We start from the raw sequence: 20438 nt of genomic DNA, 5'->3' as shown, positions 1-20438 counted from the left end.
CATTTTGGCACCTAAATATTGTTTTGACTTGAAAAATTGCAAACTTACTTAGAAAAGTGAGGAATACATTTTTGCAGATGGGTTTCTTGCATACATTTTATACAAATCTCTACAACAAAAAATATAAATAAGTTATGTCATTTATATTTCTGAGGTGTACTGATTTTGTGGCAAAATGTTCAGGTTCCCCAACATGTGTTTCCCTTTAAAAAAGACAGCAGTCTACACTAGATTTAAGAGGAAGAGGAAGAAAGTTTCCCATGTGCGTTCCCAACAATTTAGCCACTTCATGGTACAGTCACTTCAGGTACAAACATGTTTTGTCTGGATCTTAAGAAGGCTGTACTGAGATTTACTGATTTTGAGTAACATTATATTTATCCAAGACAGAATTTGAGCCTATAGCTAGTACACAGACCACCTACACAGTTCGTTGTTTTTAGTTAACCTCATCTTTTAATCTTTTTTTTTCTGCCAGCTGCACTGATTCCATCGATTAAACATTAATCATCTACTTAAATTTTTCAACTTAATAGTGTGGCAGTGCAACAATTCCCCTTTTCTGAAAGGAAAAAAAGTGATTTTATCTTCTTTTCAGACTCAAATACACACACATTCTCTCTGACACACACCTCATATTATCGTGGCCTTTTATTCTCATATTAAACTGCATTGAAAGGTAATTTGCCAAGAATTTCCTTTTGTCCTTTAGTCCATCTGACCAATGAAAACAGGGATGTGACCACTGAATAACTCTAACACAATAATGGTATGTAAAATAACTTCTATCCCTTTTTGTCTTCAAAAAATGAAGAAAAAGAACTGGAAAGCATGTAAGATAATATCCAAGAGTGTCAAAATTAAACCCCAGGAAAAAAAACCTAACTGCAAGCAGCATAATACAGAAATGTATCCATGCATGTTTCTAACATTCATGTATTTCTGTGAAAGGATTAGCGCCCAGTAATCCAGTTTGATGTAATCCACTACTTCCTAGCCCTTTCTAAAGGGCCCGAGGCAGAAGGATATTCCCTTGGCTGACAATTACAGATAATTACAGCGTCAAAGTGAAAGCTTTATTTAACAAGCTGTGTCCTAAATTACCTATAATTGACGTGGTCATTTTATAAAATCATTGACGATGTTTGACGACTCTTTTTGCTTTTCCAGATGTTTGAGGGGTGCTCGACGAACGTGATTTACGACTTTAGAGAAAATGCCTCCAGGGCACTGAGGAACACTGACACGGAATATGTTATTTTTCCCTAAATTTGATATTATCTGTTAAAGGCTAAAGATGAAAAAACAAATTATTTCCACTGTTGGCTGTAAATTAAATAAACATAATCAAATAAGGTGGCAATGATCACTGGGTTTGATTTATTTCAAATAACAAAGCCTATCCTGACCCATAGACAATATATTATTGGCAAAATATTAATTCAGTATTTTAAGAGGTTGTTGAAAAATTCCACAGATCATGGCCTCTACTGCATATATGAATGTAAACTTCAGGTGTCAAAAAACTGAAGTTCATAATCTGTTTGGAGGGAAGCAGAATAAAACAAGTGTTGGAATGAAACACTGACAGAGACCATCATTAAAATCCATTGGTGAATAAAAAGAAAATAAAAATGAAATGTTGCTCACAATTAGAAGTGTAAAACCTCAATTAATTAAACCCTGATATATAGCATGGCCAAGTCCTTGAAACTAACAATCCATTATTCAAGACCAAATGTCCAAACCCATTAATATTCACTTTCTGGGGACATAATCAAACAATAACTAGCTGGAGTGACAGGCCCAATTATCTTAATCTGGTCAACCTGATAAATTTTATGAATGATAAAATCAGAGCATTAGTCCTAAATGACCTGGTAACTTTTTTTTTGTTTATACATAAATGTCTTTCAAATACATTTCTGGCATTTATTTTTCATTCAACTAATATAGATCTTTTATTATAATGAGCTTAAAAAAAACTAAAATTAGACTCAAACAATAAAGTAGCCATGTCCATTCAGTGCCTATTTCCCATATACTTAAAAAAGGTTTTATAAAGTACCATAAAATGGTTGTTTGTTCTTACACCTTATCAGAACCCCTGTTGGTGCTGTAATCAACCGTTTTATAATGGCTCTTTATAGGTCTATATGCTACATAGAACCTATAGTGCTACACACAACTCTGTCAGAATTCATAAAATACTCAAAATAGTCAGAATCTAAAGAATGTTTCTCTAGTTCTTTAATCTGATCTGTTTTCTTAATTTTAGCAAACCAGAGTGTCCTTTGAATCAGTAGGCCCTACAGTTCCATAAAGAAAAACTACAAAGAACCCCTGAAGAAACCTTTCTTTTTACATGTGTACCTGCCCCACTGTAACCCACTGATACAATAAAAAACCCTGAATTGTCCAGAATCAGAGATGCAGAGCTAGCATTAGCTTGGAGTTGTAGCTTCAGTTGTAGCTTTATCAACAATTTCTTGGCAGGCAGAGCTACTCTGGAGGCAGAAATAACTGCCAGTTAAAATAAATCAACTTGATGTGTCAAATATTTCACAAGTTCTAATTAGCTAACTGGCAATGTGAATTTGGAAGGTTAGCTAGGCTTTGTGGGGCGCCAAATGCTCAGTTCTCAGTGCTGCAATCAATCAGAACTGAGCATTCAGTCCTCATAGCGGAGCCATTGGCATTAAAATTGAGCATTTAGCGTTTTTCATATCTAGCTAATGACTTGGCAAATTAAATCTTTTGTTGATTTCTATGTGCTGCATAAAAATGCACATCTAACCAAGACTAGAAATTAGCATCAGCTAACATCAGCTAACAGCTAGTTTGCAGTGTTACTGGATTTATTTATGATGCTATAGGTGCATTGGTACATGTAGCCAGATCTACGCCTGTCCTGATGACCTATTTTGTGAATGCTAGAAGTAAAGTAGTAAATTCAAAACAATATTTTGTATTAAATCATTCATGTTTTTGATAGCTGTCTGTACTTTATTGTACATTTGTTAAACTGAACTTCCTCAGATTAGCTCTGTCCTCCACAGTTTATTTCTGCCAGTTAAATCATTTTTGCCTCCAGAGCGGCTCAGACTCTAAACAATGTCCATGTCCCAAACAGCTCCAGTCAGCTTGCTGATATAAATCCACAATTTGTCCTGGAAGTGCTGTGTCCTCATGTCTGTCACATCATCTGAGTCCTCGGCATGGAGTCCTGCTGGTGTCCGGGGTACCAGTGTCCAAAATTGTTCATGTATCCTCCAGAGTGCACTGGCGCGCCTTTGGCGGCCATGCTGATGTCCCACAGGGAGCATGGAGAGGAGGAAGACGGTGGTGGGGGGGCGAGGTGGTCTCCCTCAGGTCCACAGGGCCCGTTCTTCATGATCTTCTTGTATTTGGATCGTTTGTTTTGGAACCAAATTTTCACCTGAAGTTCAAGGAAAGGGAAAGATAAACATTAAAAGTTGATACACACAATAGCATGCTTCCCCATTGTACAAAATATGTATCCACCTTGTTGATGTTAGCTTAACTCAACTTTATTTATGTAGCACCTTTCATACAAACATGCAGCCCAAAGTGCTTCACATAGCAGAATTAAAACAACACAAGCACACTGAAAAAAAACCAAAATAGACAACAATAAATAAAATTTTGCAAGACTAAAAATTACAGCAATAAAACAATGTTGAAAACAGATAAATATAAGTCAATAAAATAAAAAAATAAAAAATAAACGCCAGGGATAATAATGATATAAAAAACAATGATTAAAACTTAAAAACTTAAGCTAAAGCTATAACGTTACTGCAAATTAAAATTAAAAGCCAGATTAAAAAGATTGGTCTTTAATTTCCTTTTAAAAATACTGAGAGAGCTGCCGTTCTAATATCCAGAGGCAGTGTTTTCCATAAAAACAGAAGGCAGCTTCACCGGTACTTTTATGGGACATTTAAAAGAAAAGCGGTGGAGGACCTTAATGATCTGTCTGGAACATAAAATGAAAGGAAATCTCAGATGTAGGGAGGAGCAAAGTCATTTAAAGCTTTATAAACAAGTAAAAGAACTTTAAATCAATTTTGAAAGATACAGGTAATCAGTGCAGTGTCTTGATCTCATGACCCATTTTCTTTGCTTTAGTTAAGACTTTGGCTGCAGCATTCTGAACTAGCCGTAGTTTTCTTATAGACTTTTTAGGTAATCCAGTAAAAAGGGAATTACAATAGTCTAAACAGGTAGTAATAAAAGTGTGAATGAGCATTTCAGCATCTCTCTGAGTTAAAAAAAGGTCTGACTTTTGCAATATTTCTGAGATGAAAAAATTATGTTTTAATGACCTTGTTAAAATGAAAATTGACAAGAATTAAATTTAAGCCTAAAATCACTCCCAAGTTTATGATTTGTGTTTTAATCTGTTTGCTAAGACCGCCAAGCATTGAGTTCAGTTTTTCTCTTGCTGCTTTGGGTCCTATTAAAAGAATTTCAGTTTTTTTCCTCATTTCCTCACAGTTTTAAAAAAGTTTTTACCCATCCATAAATTAATGTCAGTGAGACAGGCAATGAGAGCATGCATCGAGGTCATTTGGCAATAAAGAGATATACAAATGTGTATCATCGGCATAAAAATGGTGATTTACGTGTTGATGGTTAATAATGTTTCCAAGCGGGAGCATATATAATGAAAATAAAATTGTCTGCCAGTTAAATAAGACTGAAACCAAGCTAAAACACGATCAGAGAGATCCAGCCATTTTTCAAGTCTGTCAATTAAAATTTTGTGGTCAATTGTATCAAATGCTGCACTGAGGTCTAAGAGAAGGACAGCCACATTGTTTCAATTCACAATAATTCTCAGGTCATTTACAACTTTCAGTAGGGCTGACTGGGCTGTGGTTTGCTCGATAACCAGATTGGAGCTTTTCTAAAATGCCGTTGTTGGTTAGATGAACAAGTAGTTGATTAAAAACTATTTTCTCTAAAAGTTTACCAAGGAAAGGGTCTGTAATTGTTTAGTTGAGCAATCCAGATTGGATTTCTTGAGGAGAGGTTTTACTATTTACGTCTTGAAAGCTGTGGGGAAGATGCCTAAATTAAGAGAGGAGTTTATTATACTTGTTGTTACTTGGGAGAGGCTATGGAAGCAAGATTTAAACAGCTTGGTTGGGATGGGGTCTAGAGCACAAGTGGAAGACTTCATCGTGCTAATTACTTCACAGATGGCATCTGCTGACATCAAATCAAAGGATGACATAATAGATGGAGGCCCATGAGCAGGGAAATCCCAGGGAGTTTGAGTGTCTGCATTTACAATGCTGGCTCTAATAGAAGCTATTTTTTTCCCTCAAAAATGTAGCAAATTCTTTGCATTTAAGAGCTGATGAGTTATCATGAAGACTGAGAGCAGGTGACGGATTTAGAAGGCGTGGAAAAACTAATTATTTTGGTTTTCTGAAATAATCTTTGAGAAATTAAAGGTTAAAGGTAGGGAACTAATATCCTTAGGGCTATATCAGATATTTTGTGCACAATGTTCGCCCACACAATAGGAAAAATACTTAGAGAAAATGTGACAAATACCACTGCAAAAAATGTTTGTGCTTTGTGAACTAGACTGTGTGGGAGCAGGTCTTAGAAGACTCATTTAAGCAAACACCAGACAGAGTAGTTATAGACAGAAGGACAATAAATGTCCAAGAATCCATTATAGGCTACTGCATATAAAATACTGCATGACTGATACAGTATTGACTTGTGATATATTTTATATATGAACGTCATCAGTCAATGAATGTACTGAACAATAATTGTAGTAGCACGCTCATATGTTGGTCTTTCTTTCAGTATTTCATATTGAGTTTATTTTTAGCCACACTTCTCACAATTTTGGTTTCATCTCAAAATAAAGTATAACCTCATCTGGCAAAATATTCCTCCCTCTCTTTGTAAGTTAAATTATTATTTAAATGTAGTTATCATTGAATTTATTTCCATTCCTGGTAACAACCCAGTTCAGTCTAGCAGCATCTGACCTTTGACCAACCCACTGACTAGGACAACCCGCCTCAACTTGACCCATACAGATAGACCCTCAGACATGGGTTTGACTTGTGTCACTGTGTTGGTATGAATGTGATATACACACCAGCATCAAGGTGGATGTGCATGAAGTTGTAGTTAATCAAAACAATCTTAATCCAAGGTCAATTTACTTGCTTTTTTTCTGGAGCCTTCAACCACATCACATGGTCTTCATTTGCTCAGTTACCATGGAGATGGCTCAGTTGTTACCCATGAGATGTGGCTGACAACTCAGAAAAAGGTGGACCTTGAGTTAAGATTATTCTGTCAAATGAAAGCTATATGAACCAATCTATCACAACCTAAATTAATATACTGGATAGTAAAACTATAGAATACAAATACATACAGTACCAGTCAAAAGTTTGGACACAACATCACATTAATTTCAATGAGTGTCCAAACTTTTCACTGGTACTGTAGATAAATACATAAATTATTATTAGGCTGTACGACACTCACTGTTGTACACAAACCATAACCACTCCTTCTAAGATTAGGGATGACAATGCAATAAAGTAGCATAAATTAGGTAATAATGAGCTGTACAGATGAATAAGTGATTAGAAAACATTACACAGTAATAAGATAATAGTAGTAACAGTAATAGGATAACAGAAATTCCATTAGGTGTGCCTACAATAACGTCTCTGTACTAATATTACAGTGGCAGCACAAGAGCTACAAATATCATCACATACAGTATTATAAGGTTATTGTGATTCCTATAGACACATGGTTTGTGCTTTTAGGTTTATGACACATAACAGTTACAAGCCCCATAATCACAATGTTATGTATGTGTGTGAATAAGTCATAATATTATTAGAATTGTGCCAATATTGAGCTAAATCAGAATTAGCATCAAATTATTATTATCAAGCTATTTATAATGTTCTACAAATTCAATGCCAAGACATTGCCAAGACACGTCATCAAAGGAATTGGCATTTAATTTGTAGAACATTATAAATATCTTGGAACAGTCATTGATAATAACCTGAAATTTGATGCAATTTCTGATGCGGTCTGTAAGAAGGGACAGCAACGTTTGAACTTCCAGGAAGTTAAATGCTTTTAATGTAGATAGGAAAATGATGTCTTTGTTGTACAAGTCATTTATTGAATCTGTTCCTACTTTTTCTATGATTGCTCAGTATGGTAACCAGAACATCAGGGGTAAAAACCACCTGAGCTATATTGTGCAGGTGGTTGGTAAGGTGCTAGGTGTCTCACAGACCCCCCTGATTATTGTCTTTGACCAGCAGGTTCTCTGCCAGCCCAGGTCTATATTAGACTGCACAGACCCCCCCCTTCACTTTGAGTTTGAAACTGGCTGAGTTCCCTGGTTCAAGTGCAATAGGAGTAAAAACTCCTTTGTTCCCTGTGCAATAAACCTGCTTAATCTGCACATGTAATGTAGCATTTTAGATATTGTTTTGTTGTATTATTGTGTTCTGTATATTGTATATATGTACAGGAAACATTTTTGTACTTTTTGTTTTTGTACTTTTGTTTTTGTACTTCTGTTGTTTTTTTATCTTGTGCCCCTGACTGCAAGTCAAGTTTCCCATCTGGGATAATAAAGTGACTGAATTGAACTGAACTGAACTGAATATCATTTCAATCATTTTTCTGTGGTTAGAGATGTTTCAGTTGTGTAATTGGCATGTTCTCTGTTTCCAGCGTGCTTGCAAATTGAGCATCAAATTACACGAATATGTCTCTCGGGCAACCTGTCAGCTTAGCAGGAACAAATGAATCATAAATAATTACACACAGTCAGTGAAGGATACTTTTGTCTGAAACAGGTTTTAACTGCGCCGTAAAGGAAAATGAACGCCCAAAGGACTGGTGCTGCTCGAAGGAAAAAAAGCTCTGGCCGGCAGGAGAGAAAGATAAAAGACAGACTAATAGAAGAGAAAACACTCTTGGCACTAAAATTGTTTTCTCCTCTGCACTGACAGTCCTGGGAATTATTACTCTGGGATTTAAATGGGTATTTATGAAGATGGTTGAAGTGGTTTATGGAAGATATTCTATTCTATAAAAATCTAATTCAGCCTGGTCTAATTGACTCTGAATATGTGGAAAAAATGATCCCTTTACCCGATAATCAAAAAGGCATCCAGCTTTCACACCCAGCTCTCAAGAAGTCATGCTAAGCGAAATTTGACATTTAATTTGATCTCTATTGTTCCAGTATATTTGCTGACGTCAATCACAGTCTGTTAGGAGTTAGTATGGATGGTGGCAAATACATAAAATGAAAGTATCACTCCATAAATATGCAAGACCATTATACAGCCCATAATGCTGTAATTCAGAAATTATCTTTAAACTCTATTTTCCAAATTCTGCAATTTTATATCAAGTAAATTCTACTAATATCTAAAAACAAAATCATATCTGAAAACTGAAGCTGTCATTATAGTTGTTCCAGCCATGCTTAAGACCAAAATTAAGCCCCTCTTTATAATAATCGATATACTCATGTCATAAAAATTACAGCCACCAAACCGCAGTGCCGGCAGTATAATAATTACCTGGAGTGGTACACCATAGTGGTAGCTCACAGATGAAAACCTAAGTGAATATGTGGAGCGGAGCTTATGAGCCCAGGAGTCAATCAACAGCACGTTAAGTTAATGCAGCCTCAGTGAGAGGATTTCTGCTGTAATTATTGGTTTCATATTCCAGCGGCAACATGGAGCTGACAGCTTCCCTGAGAGCATAGCTAATGACACCGACATTAGGGGAGGAGGGTGGCTGAGAGGCAGGCCAGGTGCCACTGAGTGTGTGTGTGTGTGTGTGTGTGTGTGTGTGTGCGCGTGTGAACATAACATATTGAATATATTCCATATTCTTGAATGAATGGATGAAAAAGTTGATCAAGGCTGTGCTGTGGGTTTTCTTCAGAAATAAAAGACTTCCATTTGGTGGGTGGGTTAAGCTGTATAGGCAGTGTGTGTGTGTGTGTGTGTGTGTGTGTGTGTGTGTGTGTGAGAGAGAGAGAGATAGAGAGAAAGGGAGATGGATAAAGATAGAGACAGTAAGAGTTTCAAGGAAAAAACGTTGTGCTACGTGCCATTTCTCAGCTGCGTCTGGGAACAGAGGAGATTTAGAGGGAAAGTGGTCAGCGGTTGGCTGGCAGCCTAATGGCATGGAAGCAGCACAGAGATGTGGTGTATGATCACTATCTTCAAGTGTGTGTATTTATGTTTCCATCTGTGTATGAAAATGCACACATGAGCTACATATGTTTAATGTATGTGTGTGTGTGTGTGTGTGTGTGTGCAAGGCAAAAGTGCACCCATGCATGTGAGGAATGTGTGCACAGTACATACCGTATATGCTCGTACATAGGCTAATTACAGCTGACTAACTGAGAGCAACATGACTGCATGTTTCAATACAAACTGTGTCTCTGTATCTCCATCTATTTATTAGAGAGAAAACAAGCCTGCAAAGCACAACTTTGTATTGTATTTCAAGTATAATAGACTATACATGTTTTCCACAAAATGTCTATATTTACTACAACAATGTCTAATGGAGCATTTAATGACTTGCTGTAACTAAAAATATACTGTTCTTCAAATAAAAAAAATAGGAAATTATAATTGTTCCTAAAAAAGGCAAATTAATTCTGCACACAATACGTAGCGTGCCATTGGAAAATTATTTTTAACAGCAGTATTCAAAAAAAGAAAAATCCCTGAATTATGACCTTACAAATATTAAAAACTAGAAATATCGCCTCGCAGTTGTATGTTTCCGCCAGCCAGTCAAGTTGCAGTTTACATCCATGTCTGTTCAGACTCATAATATTTGCAGTCAAGACTTTGAAGGAATTTAATAAAATATACTAAGTGTATTTTCCTTGTATGTGTTCACATGCTTGGCCAATAAAACTGAATCTGATAGAACACAAAGTTGTAGCCATGACAGTAGACAAAGCTTCAGATATGGATGTTGCTGTAAAGAAGCTACAAATTCTTAAACGTGGGTGCTTCACACATATCTTCAACCCGGCAGCACAGAAGATCTAAACAATCACCACTGTTTCAAAGTGGGCACCAAGATTAGTGTCACCAATTCAGTATCCGACCAAATGTGAAATATGGTCACAATCTCCCTTCTGTTCCTGAGTTAAGGTGTTGAATAAAGGCCAGAAAAGTGTTTTCTGCAGAACATTATGATGTCACAGTGAAGTTGACCTTTGACCTTTTGGATATAAAATTTCATCACTTCATCATTTTATCCTATTAGACATTTGTGTGAAACTGTCATAATTAGCGTATGAATTCTTGAGTTATGGCCACAAACATGTTTTGTGAGGTCACAGTGACCTTTGACCACCAAAATCTAATCAGTTCATCCTTGAGTCCAAGTGGATGTTCGTGCCAAATGTGAACAAATTCCCTCAAGGTGTTCCTGAGATATTGCATTCATGTGAATGGCACAGAGGGACAATCCAAAAACATAATGCCTCTGACCACGGCTGTCAGTGGTGAGGAGGCATAAAAATATTTATTTTTATTTGCACATGGTGACAACTGGATGGTTAACAGAATAGTTTGATATTTTTAGAGTTATTGTTATTCACTTTTTTGCTGAGAGTTAGATGAGAGGATTGATACAACTTTCATGTTTGTATGGTAAATATGTAAGCTAAGCAACAGGTTAGCTTAGCTTAGCATAAAGACTGAAAATAGCAGGAAACAGGTAGTCTGGCTCTGTCCAAAGCAAACAAAATCTGCCAACTGGCACCTCTAAAGCTCACTAAATAACATGTTATATCCCTATTGTCTGATGTTAAACATTTCTTTGCAGGCAAACTGTGAAGAAGACCCCTTTATCAAAGGAGGTGACTAGGGGGCTTAAGGAATATCTGTCCAAAAACGTTTCACAAGCCTTCATTTATATTAGTGTTGCTACATCTAAAAAGTTGTCACTTTAACACAGACTTTTTGTCTTGTCTCTGGCACATTTAGTTTCTCCTGTAACAAGGCAACCATTCACGAAAAAAAAGGAACCCACGTAAAAGACCCATTCTTAATCCCAACCCACAAAAATGTGTCTGCATTCCTCTAACTACAGTCTGATATCATTTAATTGCTTTTAGTATGAGTTGAATAACTCCACCATACTGTAATGCAATCAGTCAAAGCAGCCTCTCCCTGATCCATGACACCTCAAGGAAAACAGAATCAAAAAAATGTAAAAACCAACAAAAAACAATGTGCTTCTATGGTAATCATGCATGCATGCATGACTTGCAGCAGACTACATTCAAAGCCACTTTTCCACTACAAAAGACAAAGGCAAACGGACGGATCATCTCTTACTCCCAGTGTAAACATAGCTGCGGTGGTTAATTCATACGGGATTAGGACCGTACATCTGATGACATCAGCTCTTACATATACTCAGTACACACACACACACAGATGCACGTATCGTATTTCAAATGAGTAACTCCCAAACAATCCAACTTAAACGTTCCCCCAATGGGACACCTGCTCAATACCCAAACCTTTATTTTCACCTTTCTGGCGTAATGTATCTTTGAACGTGCTTCATGAAGAAATATATGACTTTTAAAAATAAGCCTACATGTGTCTGTGTCTGAAATGTATGACTTCTGTTACAAATGGAACTAAAAACCCAAACAGCAGACAGTCAACTAGAAAGCTGAAAGGAAGAGTGAAAGCTAGCTGCTGAGATAGTCATGGCTAATATTCGTTCAAGCTAAAACAAAGTTTGGTTCCTTGCTGTTATCTATCTTTAACAGAAAAATAGCAATTTTAATGAACTGATTTATTGGTAATTCAGTGAAATCCAGTTTATCTTGTGAGGCAGCTGGATTTATGAGATCATGACATCACAACATCACAAGATCACAGCATCTTGTCAGACTTCAAGTTATGCGCTCCGATAAGTATTCTTGCGTGATCTTGTGAATCCAGCTCTCTTGCAAGGTAAGATGGTGACAGACAAATAGTTCATCCAATCACCTGCCAAGTATTTTTTGAAAGTTTGAAAGTAGTTTTCCAAACAGTTTCCAAGGATGACTTCTCAGAAACCATCTGGCGCATCAGGTTAAAATCATTGTAAAAACAGTGGAGAAAAAAACAACTAAACTCCTGCTAAAGCTAACTAGCTTAACAGATCTCAGTAGATGCCATCTCAGCTTTTGACTCTAATGCAATTGTGCATTAATGTGATTAAGCTACCTTTAAATTTAAATGTATTCAATTATAAATTAAATGATTTATTGTAATTATTTGTAGTAGAGGAAAACAAGTATACCTTAGCTTATAAATCCTATAAGCTATGTCTTGTAAATAATTAAAATGAAGGTATTTTTATTTAATCTTAAATAAGCTAAATCAAATGAACAAGAAAGCTGTGAAAACATACTCAGAGTCCACTATAAGCATTCATTATATTGTATTATATACAATATATACAATATAATAAATACAATAAATAATAAATATTACATGTATTATATAGGTTTCTATGATTTTTGGAGGTTAAATAACCAGCCCTAAATGGCATAAAATGAAGCCATTTCGCAGTTTGCCAGCCAGTCTGAAAACTTCAAACCCAAAACTTCTTTACTACTTTCCTTCTTTGTCGAGCCGTGCATAAACTACTGTATTTTAAAGAAAGGGACCTTTAGTCAGGTATCCAGCTATTTCTCTAATTCATGAAAGATGCTCAGGAAATGAGGAAACAGTGAGAGACTGTCAGAGGAACCAACCCTGAATCTCTAAAGTCATAAAACAATCTTCCTACTGGCAAGCTCGCACGAATATGTGATAACAAAATATTTTCTTCATTTTTTTTTCTTTACTCAGGATCATCATTCCACAGATGGAAAAGAAGACAGACATAAACAAAAGTGAAATATCTATATCTGTACTGATCACCAGGGGATTTTTTTTTCTCCAGACTGCGGGCAGCAATTATCGAAGCTTTCATCAGCTGAATAGAAGTTGAATTGTCTGATGTCAAGGGAGCGTAGCAAATTAGACTTTTATTTATTGGAAAATGTTGTGGGTTGTTACTAAATTCCAAAGCAGCTAATAACAATGTGATATAAACTTCAAGTGTTCATACTGGTGAAACAAGAGGCATCAACTGTGCAGCATCCCATGTTGGTTCATTGGCCTCATGTGACAGACAAAATGGCTGCCATTAGGCTTTTATTTGCCTTTGACTGCACGTGTGTGTGTGTGTGTGTGTGTGTGTGCACTTGAGAGACAGAAAACTGACAAATAACAAGTACGTGGGAGGAAAAGATGACCAACGGCAGAACAAGTTTTCCACTTAACCTCGCCCCTCATCTCCCGATGCAGACATGTTAATGAACATACACAGTTAGACATGCAAAACTCACGCTGAACTATTGTAACACACACACACACACACACACACACACACACACACACACACACACACATTGATTTCATGACAAACAACCTATGACTAGACCTCACATGACATTTAAGGATATGTCAGTAAATGCTGACATGTAATTAGCCTACATCTTCGGCAGAGGATGACACCGGTTTACAAGAATGTAGCAGTGCCTGTTTGGGCATTTTTATTCTGGCCTTATTCTCCTTTTACTATGACCTTTAATGCGGTTTAACGCTTTAATTACAAATGCAACTGACAATACTAAGAGTGAAGTGACACTATCACACCCTCAATTAAAGATATTAGACTTTTCATAAATCAATCAATGACTCTTATTATTATTGATTTATGTTTTTACCTTCAGCAATAGAATGATTTTAAAACATTATTCTGTATATTAGTATAAAATATTGCTAATTTTTCATTAGTTTTGTACTTGAGTTCGGAAGGAAATATATTTTTAGCTGGACCGCAGGGGCCAGCCCTATAAACACGTAAGTCCGGATTGAGTGACTCACAACTGTGTGAGTGATGTGTAGTCGTGTAGTAGTAGTAGTGATAAGTAGTGATGCGTATAGTTCCCTCGGCCGAGTGTCGCACGAGCGTCGCTACTTCCTGTATCCGTTGCTCACTAGCTTTTGACCCACTCTTGTTTTTCTTTCTACGCAGCATCTTAAAATACAAAAAAAGGCTAAAATAATTCAGGTTATTGTTGGGGAGTGTATTGACTATGAATGTGGATGAGCATTTATGTGTGTGTGTGTGTGTGTGTGTGTGTGTGTTCGTCCCCGTGTTACCTGGGTCTGCGTCAGGCCCAGTTTGGCTGCCAGGTCAGCCCTCTCGGGCAGGGCGAGGTACTGGGTTTGCTGGAATCGCTGGTTGAGTGCCTGGAGCTGCAGGCTGGAGTAGATGGTCCGGGGCTTCCTGATCTTCTTCCCCTTCCCGTTGAGCCGCACCTCCCCGTTCTCGATCACCGCCGTGGGCTTGTCATGCTCTGGATGAAGAGGGGGGACGAGAGCAGAGTTTTCCTGAGATAAATATCAACATGAGGATTTCAGAGGCGACAGAAGTTTGGCCTTTAGCGTTACAGAGAGTGTTCTGTCAACAAAAGCCCATTAATGTTTCAACTATAATACACTTCATACAGGCTGATTTTTTAATCTTAATATACCTTTTTACTGACAAGTTTTGACATAATGTCTCTCAGATTTAGGCTTTTTTACAGGAAAACTGGTGGTAGCTGCTTGTGCTGCCTCATAGTCACCATGTGGGGTTTTTCACATAGATTAGATTGCATTTGATGAGTATTTCTATCCCACAAAAATGCTAGAATTCAGGGAGCAGGCCTGTTTTCATACAATACACACGTGGCCTCTATTAGAGTGTGATGGAAGCTGTTAAGAAAAAACAGAAATGTATTCAGCGTGATCTCACAGGAAATTTGTATTTATGTGTTTGAAAATGAGTGTCATGTTTTTTTGGTTTTTGTTGGGTTTTTTAGTGTCCAATATGTAGAGACAGATCACATATGGCCTCAACTATTTTATTATTTATTATTTTATTACAGTAAAGAAAATGAATCGATCACCTAACATTAAGAAAATATTTTAACCAAAATCAAACCACAAAAAAATATTGTGGTGGCTTTTTTTGGGTAAAACTAAACTAAAATACAAATTTGCAACATTGCAAAAGATAGGGCTTTTTGATTTGTAATACTGTGTAATATGACGTAATTATTAATTCTGTGAGCACATGTTGCTGGATTTAAGACTGTATTGAGTGCAGCCTGCTCAGAAGTCAAGGAAAACATATGTTGTACACATGAGCCATAAACTCATGTGTACAATTCAGTATATGACATATAGTATAATGAGCAGACTGTAAAAAGCGTATAATGACTATATAACAATGGCTGCAGGTAAAAAGATAACTCCCCTTTGTTCTGTCCAAAGCAGTTTAGTTTACAGTTATTAAGTCACATGCAGCTCAGCCAGTCAAGAGGGCTTTTCTTTTTTTTTTCTTCTTTTTTTAAGAAAGCTATACAACACTCAGTGTATGTTCGCCCACGCTGATCTTTGTTATGACATGAGCTCATAGCCTGCAGTGGCAGGAGAGAACAGCTGTGGACAAGCCGAGGCCCCACAAGACGCTCAGATAACTGAACTGCTCTTGCAGCCAGGAGAAACGGCACTGACGCACTGAAGTACATCAACACTGAGGAAGACTAAACAAAGAACGCTTGGGGAAAAAAACAACAGACGGTCACTTTTATAAAGAACATTTTTCTAAAAACTTTTATACACCATCGAGAATGCTACATTTTCAGACTGGCACAACTGGGTTTGAACCCTTGTGTTTATTGACATTGGCGTAACCTCCTCATTGTCTGATGCCCCACAGATCTCACTAATGCTAATAATAATAATAATAATAATGATAATAATAACAATAATAATAATACTTGAAAAATAAGCTCTTTTTTTCATTTAAATATTTTTTCTTTACGTCTGACCTTAATAAAAGCCAACATGTAGAGAGGTGTTGACGTGGTGACCCTTCCCTCTGTCACAAACTGAACTTGAACGTTTGATGGTGAGAAAATATGAAAATGGCCATAAAACATTCATATTACACCAAATAAAGAAATATTTCATGATTTATATAATATATTGGCTCTTCGGGATTAAATATATTCATTTTGTTGAATATATAAAAAGTCAACATATAAAGAAATGCACAGTAAGTTATCATATATAGTGATGTTACTTGTATGTGGGCTAAACTGGACCCCAGAGAGGTCAAACACTGTTAGACTTCTTATGAATAAATTGTAAAAAGTAACATAAATCTAAATAGACTTATTAAAGATGTGGGAGAGCTAACACTGCGTAAAAGTACTGTCAACACCCACCATAGATATAAATCATATGAGAATCCACTGTATTAAACCCTGTTTTACAGCTGACAGAAGTAACGCGTCGTTTTCTGCAACACACTTCTGAAAATATTTAAATTATTATTTTTTAAAAATATATATATATATATTATCAAAAAAGCCATGAAGTATCAAGCTGATAAAACAATGTGAAGTGTGTTTCTGTGGGGCCTCCAGGACCCCAAACTCAACGTTAGGGTTAGCGAGTGGTACTTTGTGTCTGTAAACTCCCAGAAAAATAAATGACTGGATGGTTTAAATTAAAAGAAAGAAAGAAAGAAGGAAAGAAAGAAATTTGACAGTTTTAACAGGAAAACAAGACATGTTTGCCTGCAGTCAAGTATTTCTTTAATAGTATGTGATCAAGGATCATATTATTATTATTATTATCATTATTATTATTATTAATAATATCATTACTATTATTACATGACCTGACTTGACATCTGTTAAATATTATGTTGACATAGTATATGACGGTTGACAAACAGCCACAGTGTCTAGACTCTCTTTACTATCACTCATCTGATATCAGTGTTCAAACAGTGAGAGAAAGGAGTGACTCATGATCTTATAAAAAGAATTGATCATATGAATCTAATATCCTTCCTTTTATTTTTTATTGACGTGAAATTAATTCTAGATTTCCTCTCTTAGTAATGCTGATGTCAACGTATGCTTGTATCATGACGTTAGATTATTTATATAAAAATGTTTTTATATGCTTGTATTGGTTTTTCTTAAATGCTATAAAATCACTGTACAGTTACTGTAAACAGTGAATATTTCTAACAGAATGGCCTGCAGTCATCAGCCAACAGGCCTTGGTGATAAGACTTTTACATGACAACCAAATAAAAGCCCAGATGTTTAAAAAGAATGTTTCTCTCTAAATTGATCTGAGGGGAAATTATTATTCTATTCCCTGAGGTTACGGATCTTCTGATATTTCATTTTGAGAAAGAGTTTAAATGTTTTTACACTCAGCAAATATTTTAGTTCAATTAAATCCAACAATTATTTTTGCTCGTCTTGAAGAAAAAATGGTAAAAGACATATTATTGTGGTTAAAAGCCTGCCAGTCCCCGCAGAGACAGCACAAACCGTGGATGTGATATGTGAGATGATGGGATGAGCGCATGCAGCCGCTGCGGGACACCACAGGGCCGATGTCGGCTGCCTCACTTTTCTTGTGGAGAGTCTCTGCAGGCCAAACTACACTCACCATGACTGCGGGCGACCTGTGTGTGGATCCAATTATTGCGCTCCATTGTGGTTTATTTTCATGTTTTCAGACCGTACACCAAAGTTAAATATCTTAGTGGTCCTAAATCACACACATGCACAGGTCAACATTTTTTACTGAGATTGTTCTGAATTTATTTTGTGCGTTTTGTTGAATTTAATGTCATTAAATGTCACGCTCCATTCAACTTCATTCTGAGCTGGGAAGTCACATTTACAAAGTAGCATTGAGATTTGTTTTTGATTTAAAACGACGCACAAGATCATCAATTGAAAATATATGTTTTTAGTACAAGTGGGCCCAAATAAAACCAAATAATCTGTAACTCATAAAATAGTTCTGAGCGGCCCACTTAGCTAAGAGCTTTTCTTTTCCTGCAAATCAGTTTAGAGGCACTGATGTTGTCTCTGTCACCATCACCCACCACTTATGACATCATAGCTACTTAGCACAATATATCTTATTTATTCATTTATCATTTTGTCATTAATTTGTCATCATATTTATCTTGTGTTTCACCCTTGTGCAATAAGATTTTATAGAGTTTTCTCTTTTTGTGCAATTATCCAATTTCCAGCGCAGTATTTCAGGACAAAGCTACACACCATGTGTGTGTTACTACTGCAGGTTATATCTGTATATGTGACAGGTGTGTGTGTATTTATTATTTATCACTCACACACTCTTTTTCTCCTATTTTTGAGCTGCTGTAACAATTGAATTTCCCCTGTGGGAATTGTAAATGTTTCATCATCATCATCATCATCATCGTCATCAATTCAACACAATCTTGATTGTGAGTCACATGATAAATATTTAAGGGCCAGGCTGATATTGGTGACAAGGTCAAACTGTAGAAGGAAAGATGTAAACATAGCCAAAATAACTCTTCCTGTCTCTCACAACAGAAACCTACCCGCATCCTCCAGTCTGGTGTGCCCCAGCGCGCCGCTGTGACCCCCGTGCTGGTAGGGCAGGTATGCCCCGGGGTGGTGCGCGCTCACGGGACTGTGGTAGGGCGGGTATGCCAGCGGGCGACCGTACGATGAAGCACCGGAGGAGAACGGGCCGTCATGCTGCGAGGGCCCGACGGCGTGCAGACCGTGGACCGGGTAATGGTTGTGCGACAAGCCGGGGGAGGACTGCTGGTGTCCGGGATGTCCGGGGTAGCTGTGGCCGCCGAACTCCAAAAACGCCGATTTGGAAGGATCAGGCGGGACTAAAGTGTCCGATATAGAGCTCATAGTCATCATTGGGGTGAGGGGCAGTGATGTGGTGGGAAATAAGAAGGGTCAGCTATGACCTCCGGACGGGGGTCATCATAAAGCAACTCACCATCAATGTGAAAAAAGTCAGTAGACTTTCAGAGAGGTGTTTCCATAAACCAACACCAGCCCGACAGAGTCTAATTCACCGTCGATTTATGGCACTTTATTCCCGTTGAATGAAAAGGCGGGTACAAAGCGGGTTTAGGTGGGTTTGTTCTCCGCTACATCCCAGCTGAAGGGTCCATAAACGTGACGCTCAGTGTTTAAAACCATCGAGTCCAGCAGACACGGATAAGAAGCATGACAGGCCGACAAGCAGCCAAGACGGCACACGACACAAACAGGAACTCCTGACAAAGAAGCCGAAAAAAATATATTTCATATCCTTCAAATCTGGATACTTTCCTTCTTCTCTCGGTCCAGAAGAACCAGACGGGCGCTTGTTTTCTTCTAGGTTTGCGAGGAGGCTCTTGGCAGCGGAGAGCACGGAGTGTGTTCCTCCCCTTCAGAGCGCACTGTGCGTCTGGAGAGACCATTCTCTGCCTCCACTTGGCGCACACGGCGCGCTCATTGGCTGCAGCGCTTCACCGTGTCACACAAATCACAATCAGCACCAACTGTGAACCGGCGCTTCTTGCTTTTGGCGGAGAATATACTGTAGGCCTGAACTCCAAAGAGTGTTAAGTTAAGAGCCAGTTTATTAAATATATATACGTATAAAATAAAGTGTGATCAGTTGTGGACAAAATATCTGCACCGATTTCTTTATGTTCACAAGGCTGTCACTTTATTAAAACTAACTAATAGATTAACTAATAAACATGTAAATAACTAACCAAACTAACATGACAAATAAATAATGATGACTTAAACTAAACTAAAATATTATGTCTGTTTGTTATTATATAAATTACAGTGATTAAGTGAGCAGTAATTGTACGTGTAGCTATGTATGACACTGCTCCTGCCTTTGTTTTACTTGATCCTACTTTTGCATTATTATAGGAACAGAAAAAAACTTCCGGGTTAAAATATCGGATTATAATTGTTTCCAACGTAAAATTAAATTAAAAAAAATATTATTTTCACTCAACATTATTATTCAACAGTCATTTTTTCCTCCATTATTTGTGATTAAACAGAGAGTAGGCCGCAAAATATACATTTAAGAATAACTCTCAGATCTTTAAAAACAGACAAAGGCAGGTTGGCTCATTAACAGCAGCGCCTTTCCAAAAATATAATTCCTCCCGTCTGCGGAGGTTAAAAAAGGCGGATCAGACCAAAGTAACTTCATAAACCGCTGCTGAAAGGCCGCAGACCTTATTATCCAAATTATTTTTTATTAAACGCACACTTAAACTGATCCACAAGAATCCAATTTCCAAAATCAGCTTATTGTTCGGTTTCTTTCTCCTTTTCTTTTTGTTCAAAGTGAGGCTGATGCGATAAGACACTTTCT

At 37.1% G+C, this 20438-nt stretch overlaps 1 protein-coding gene across 1 annotated transcript; it reads right to left on the bottom strand.

Moving 5' to 3' along the window:
• Positions 1 to 683: 683 nt before the first annotated feature.
• Positions 684 to 19567, bottom strand: LOC121883695 (homeobox protein Dlx4a-like). The gene is made up of 3 exons (XM_042392120.1): positions 18625 to 19567; positions 14322 to 14518; positions 684 to 3439 (listed from the first exon to the last, which is right to left on the bottom strand). The coding sequence occupies exons 1-3, from the start codon at positions 18959 to 18961 to the stop codon at positions 3197 to 3199; spliced, it is 777 nt and encodes a 258-aa protein (XP_042248054.1). The 5' UTR covers positions 18962 to 19567; the 3' UTR covers positions 684 to 3196.
• Between the last annotated feature and the right edge of the window lie 871 nt (positions 19568 to 20438).

This window comes from Thunnus maccoyii, chromosome 18 (genome assembly GCF_910596095.1).
Source record: "Thunnus maccoyii chromosome 18, fThuMac1.1, whole genome shotgun sequence".
Taxonomy (NCBI): domain Eukaryota; kingdom Metazoa; phylum Chordata; class Actinopteri; order Scombriformes; family Scombridae; genus Thunnus; species Thunnus maccoyii.
Note: the sequence above shows the minus strand (reverse complement) of the source record. Positions and strands in the feature narration are given on the sequence as shown.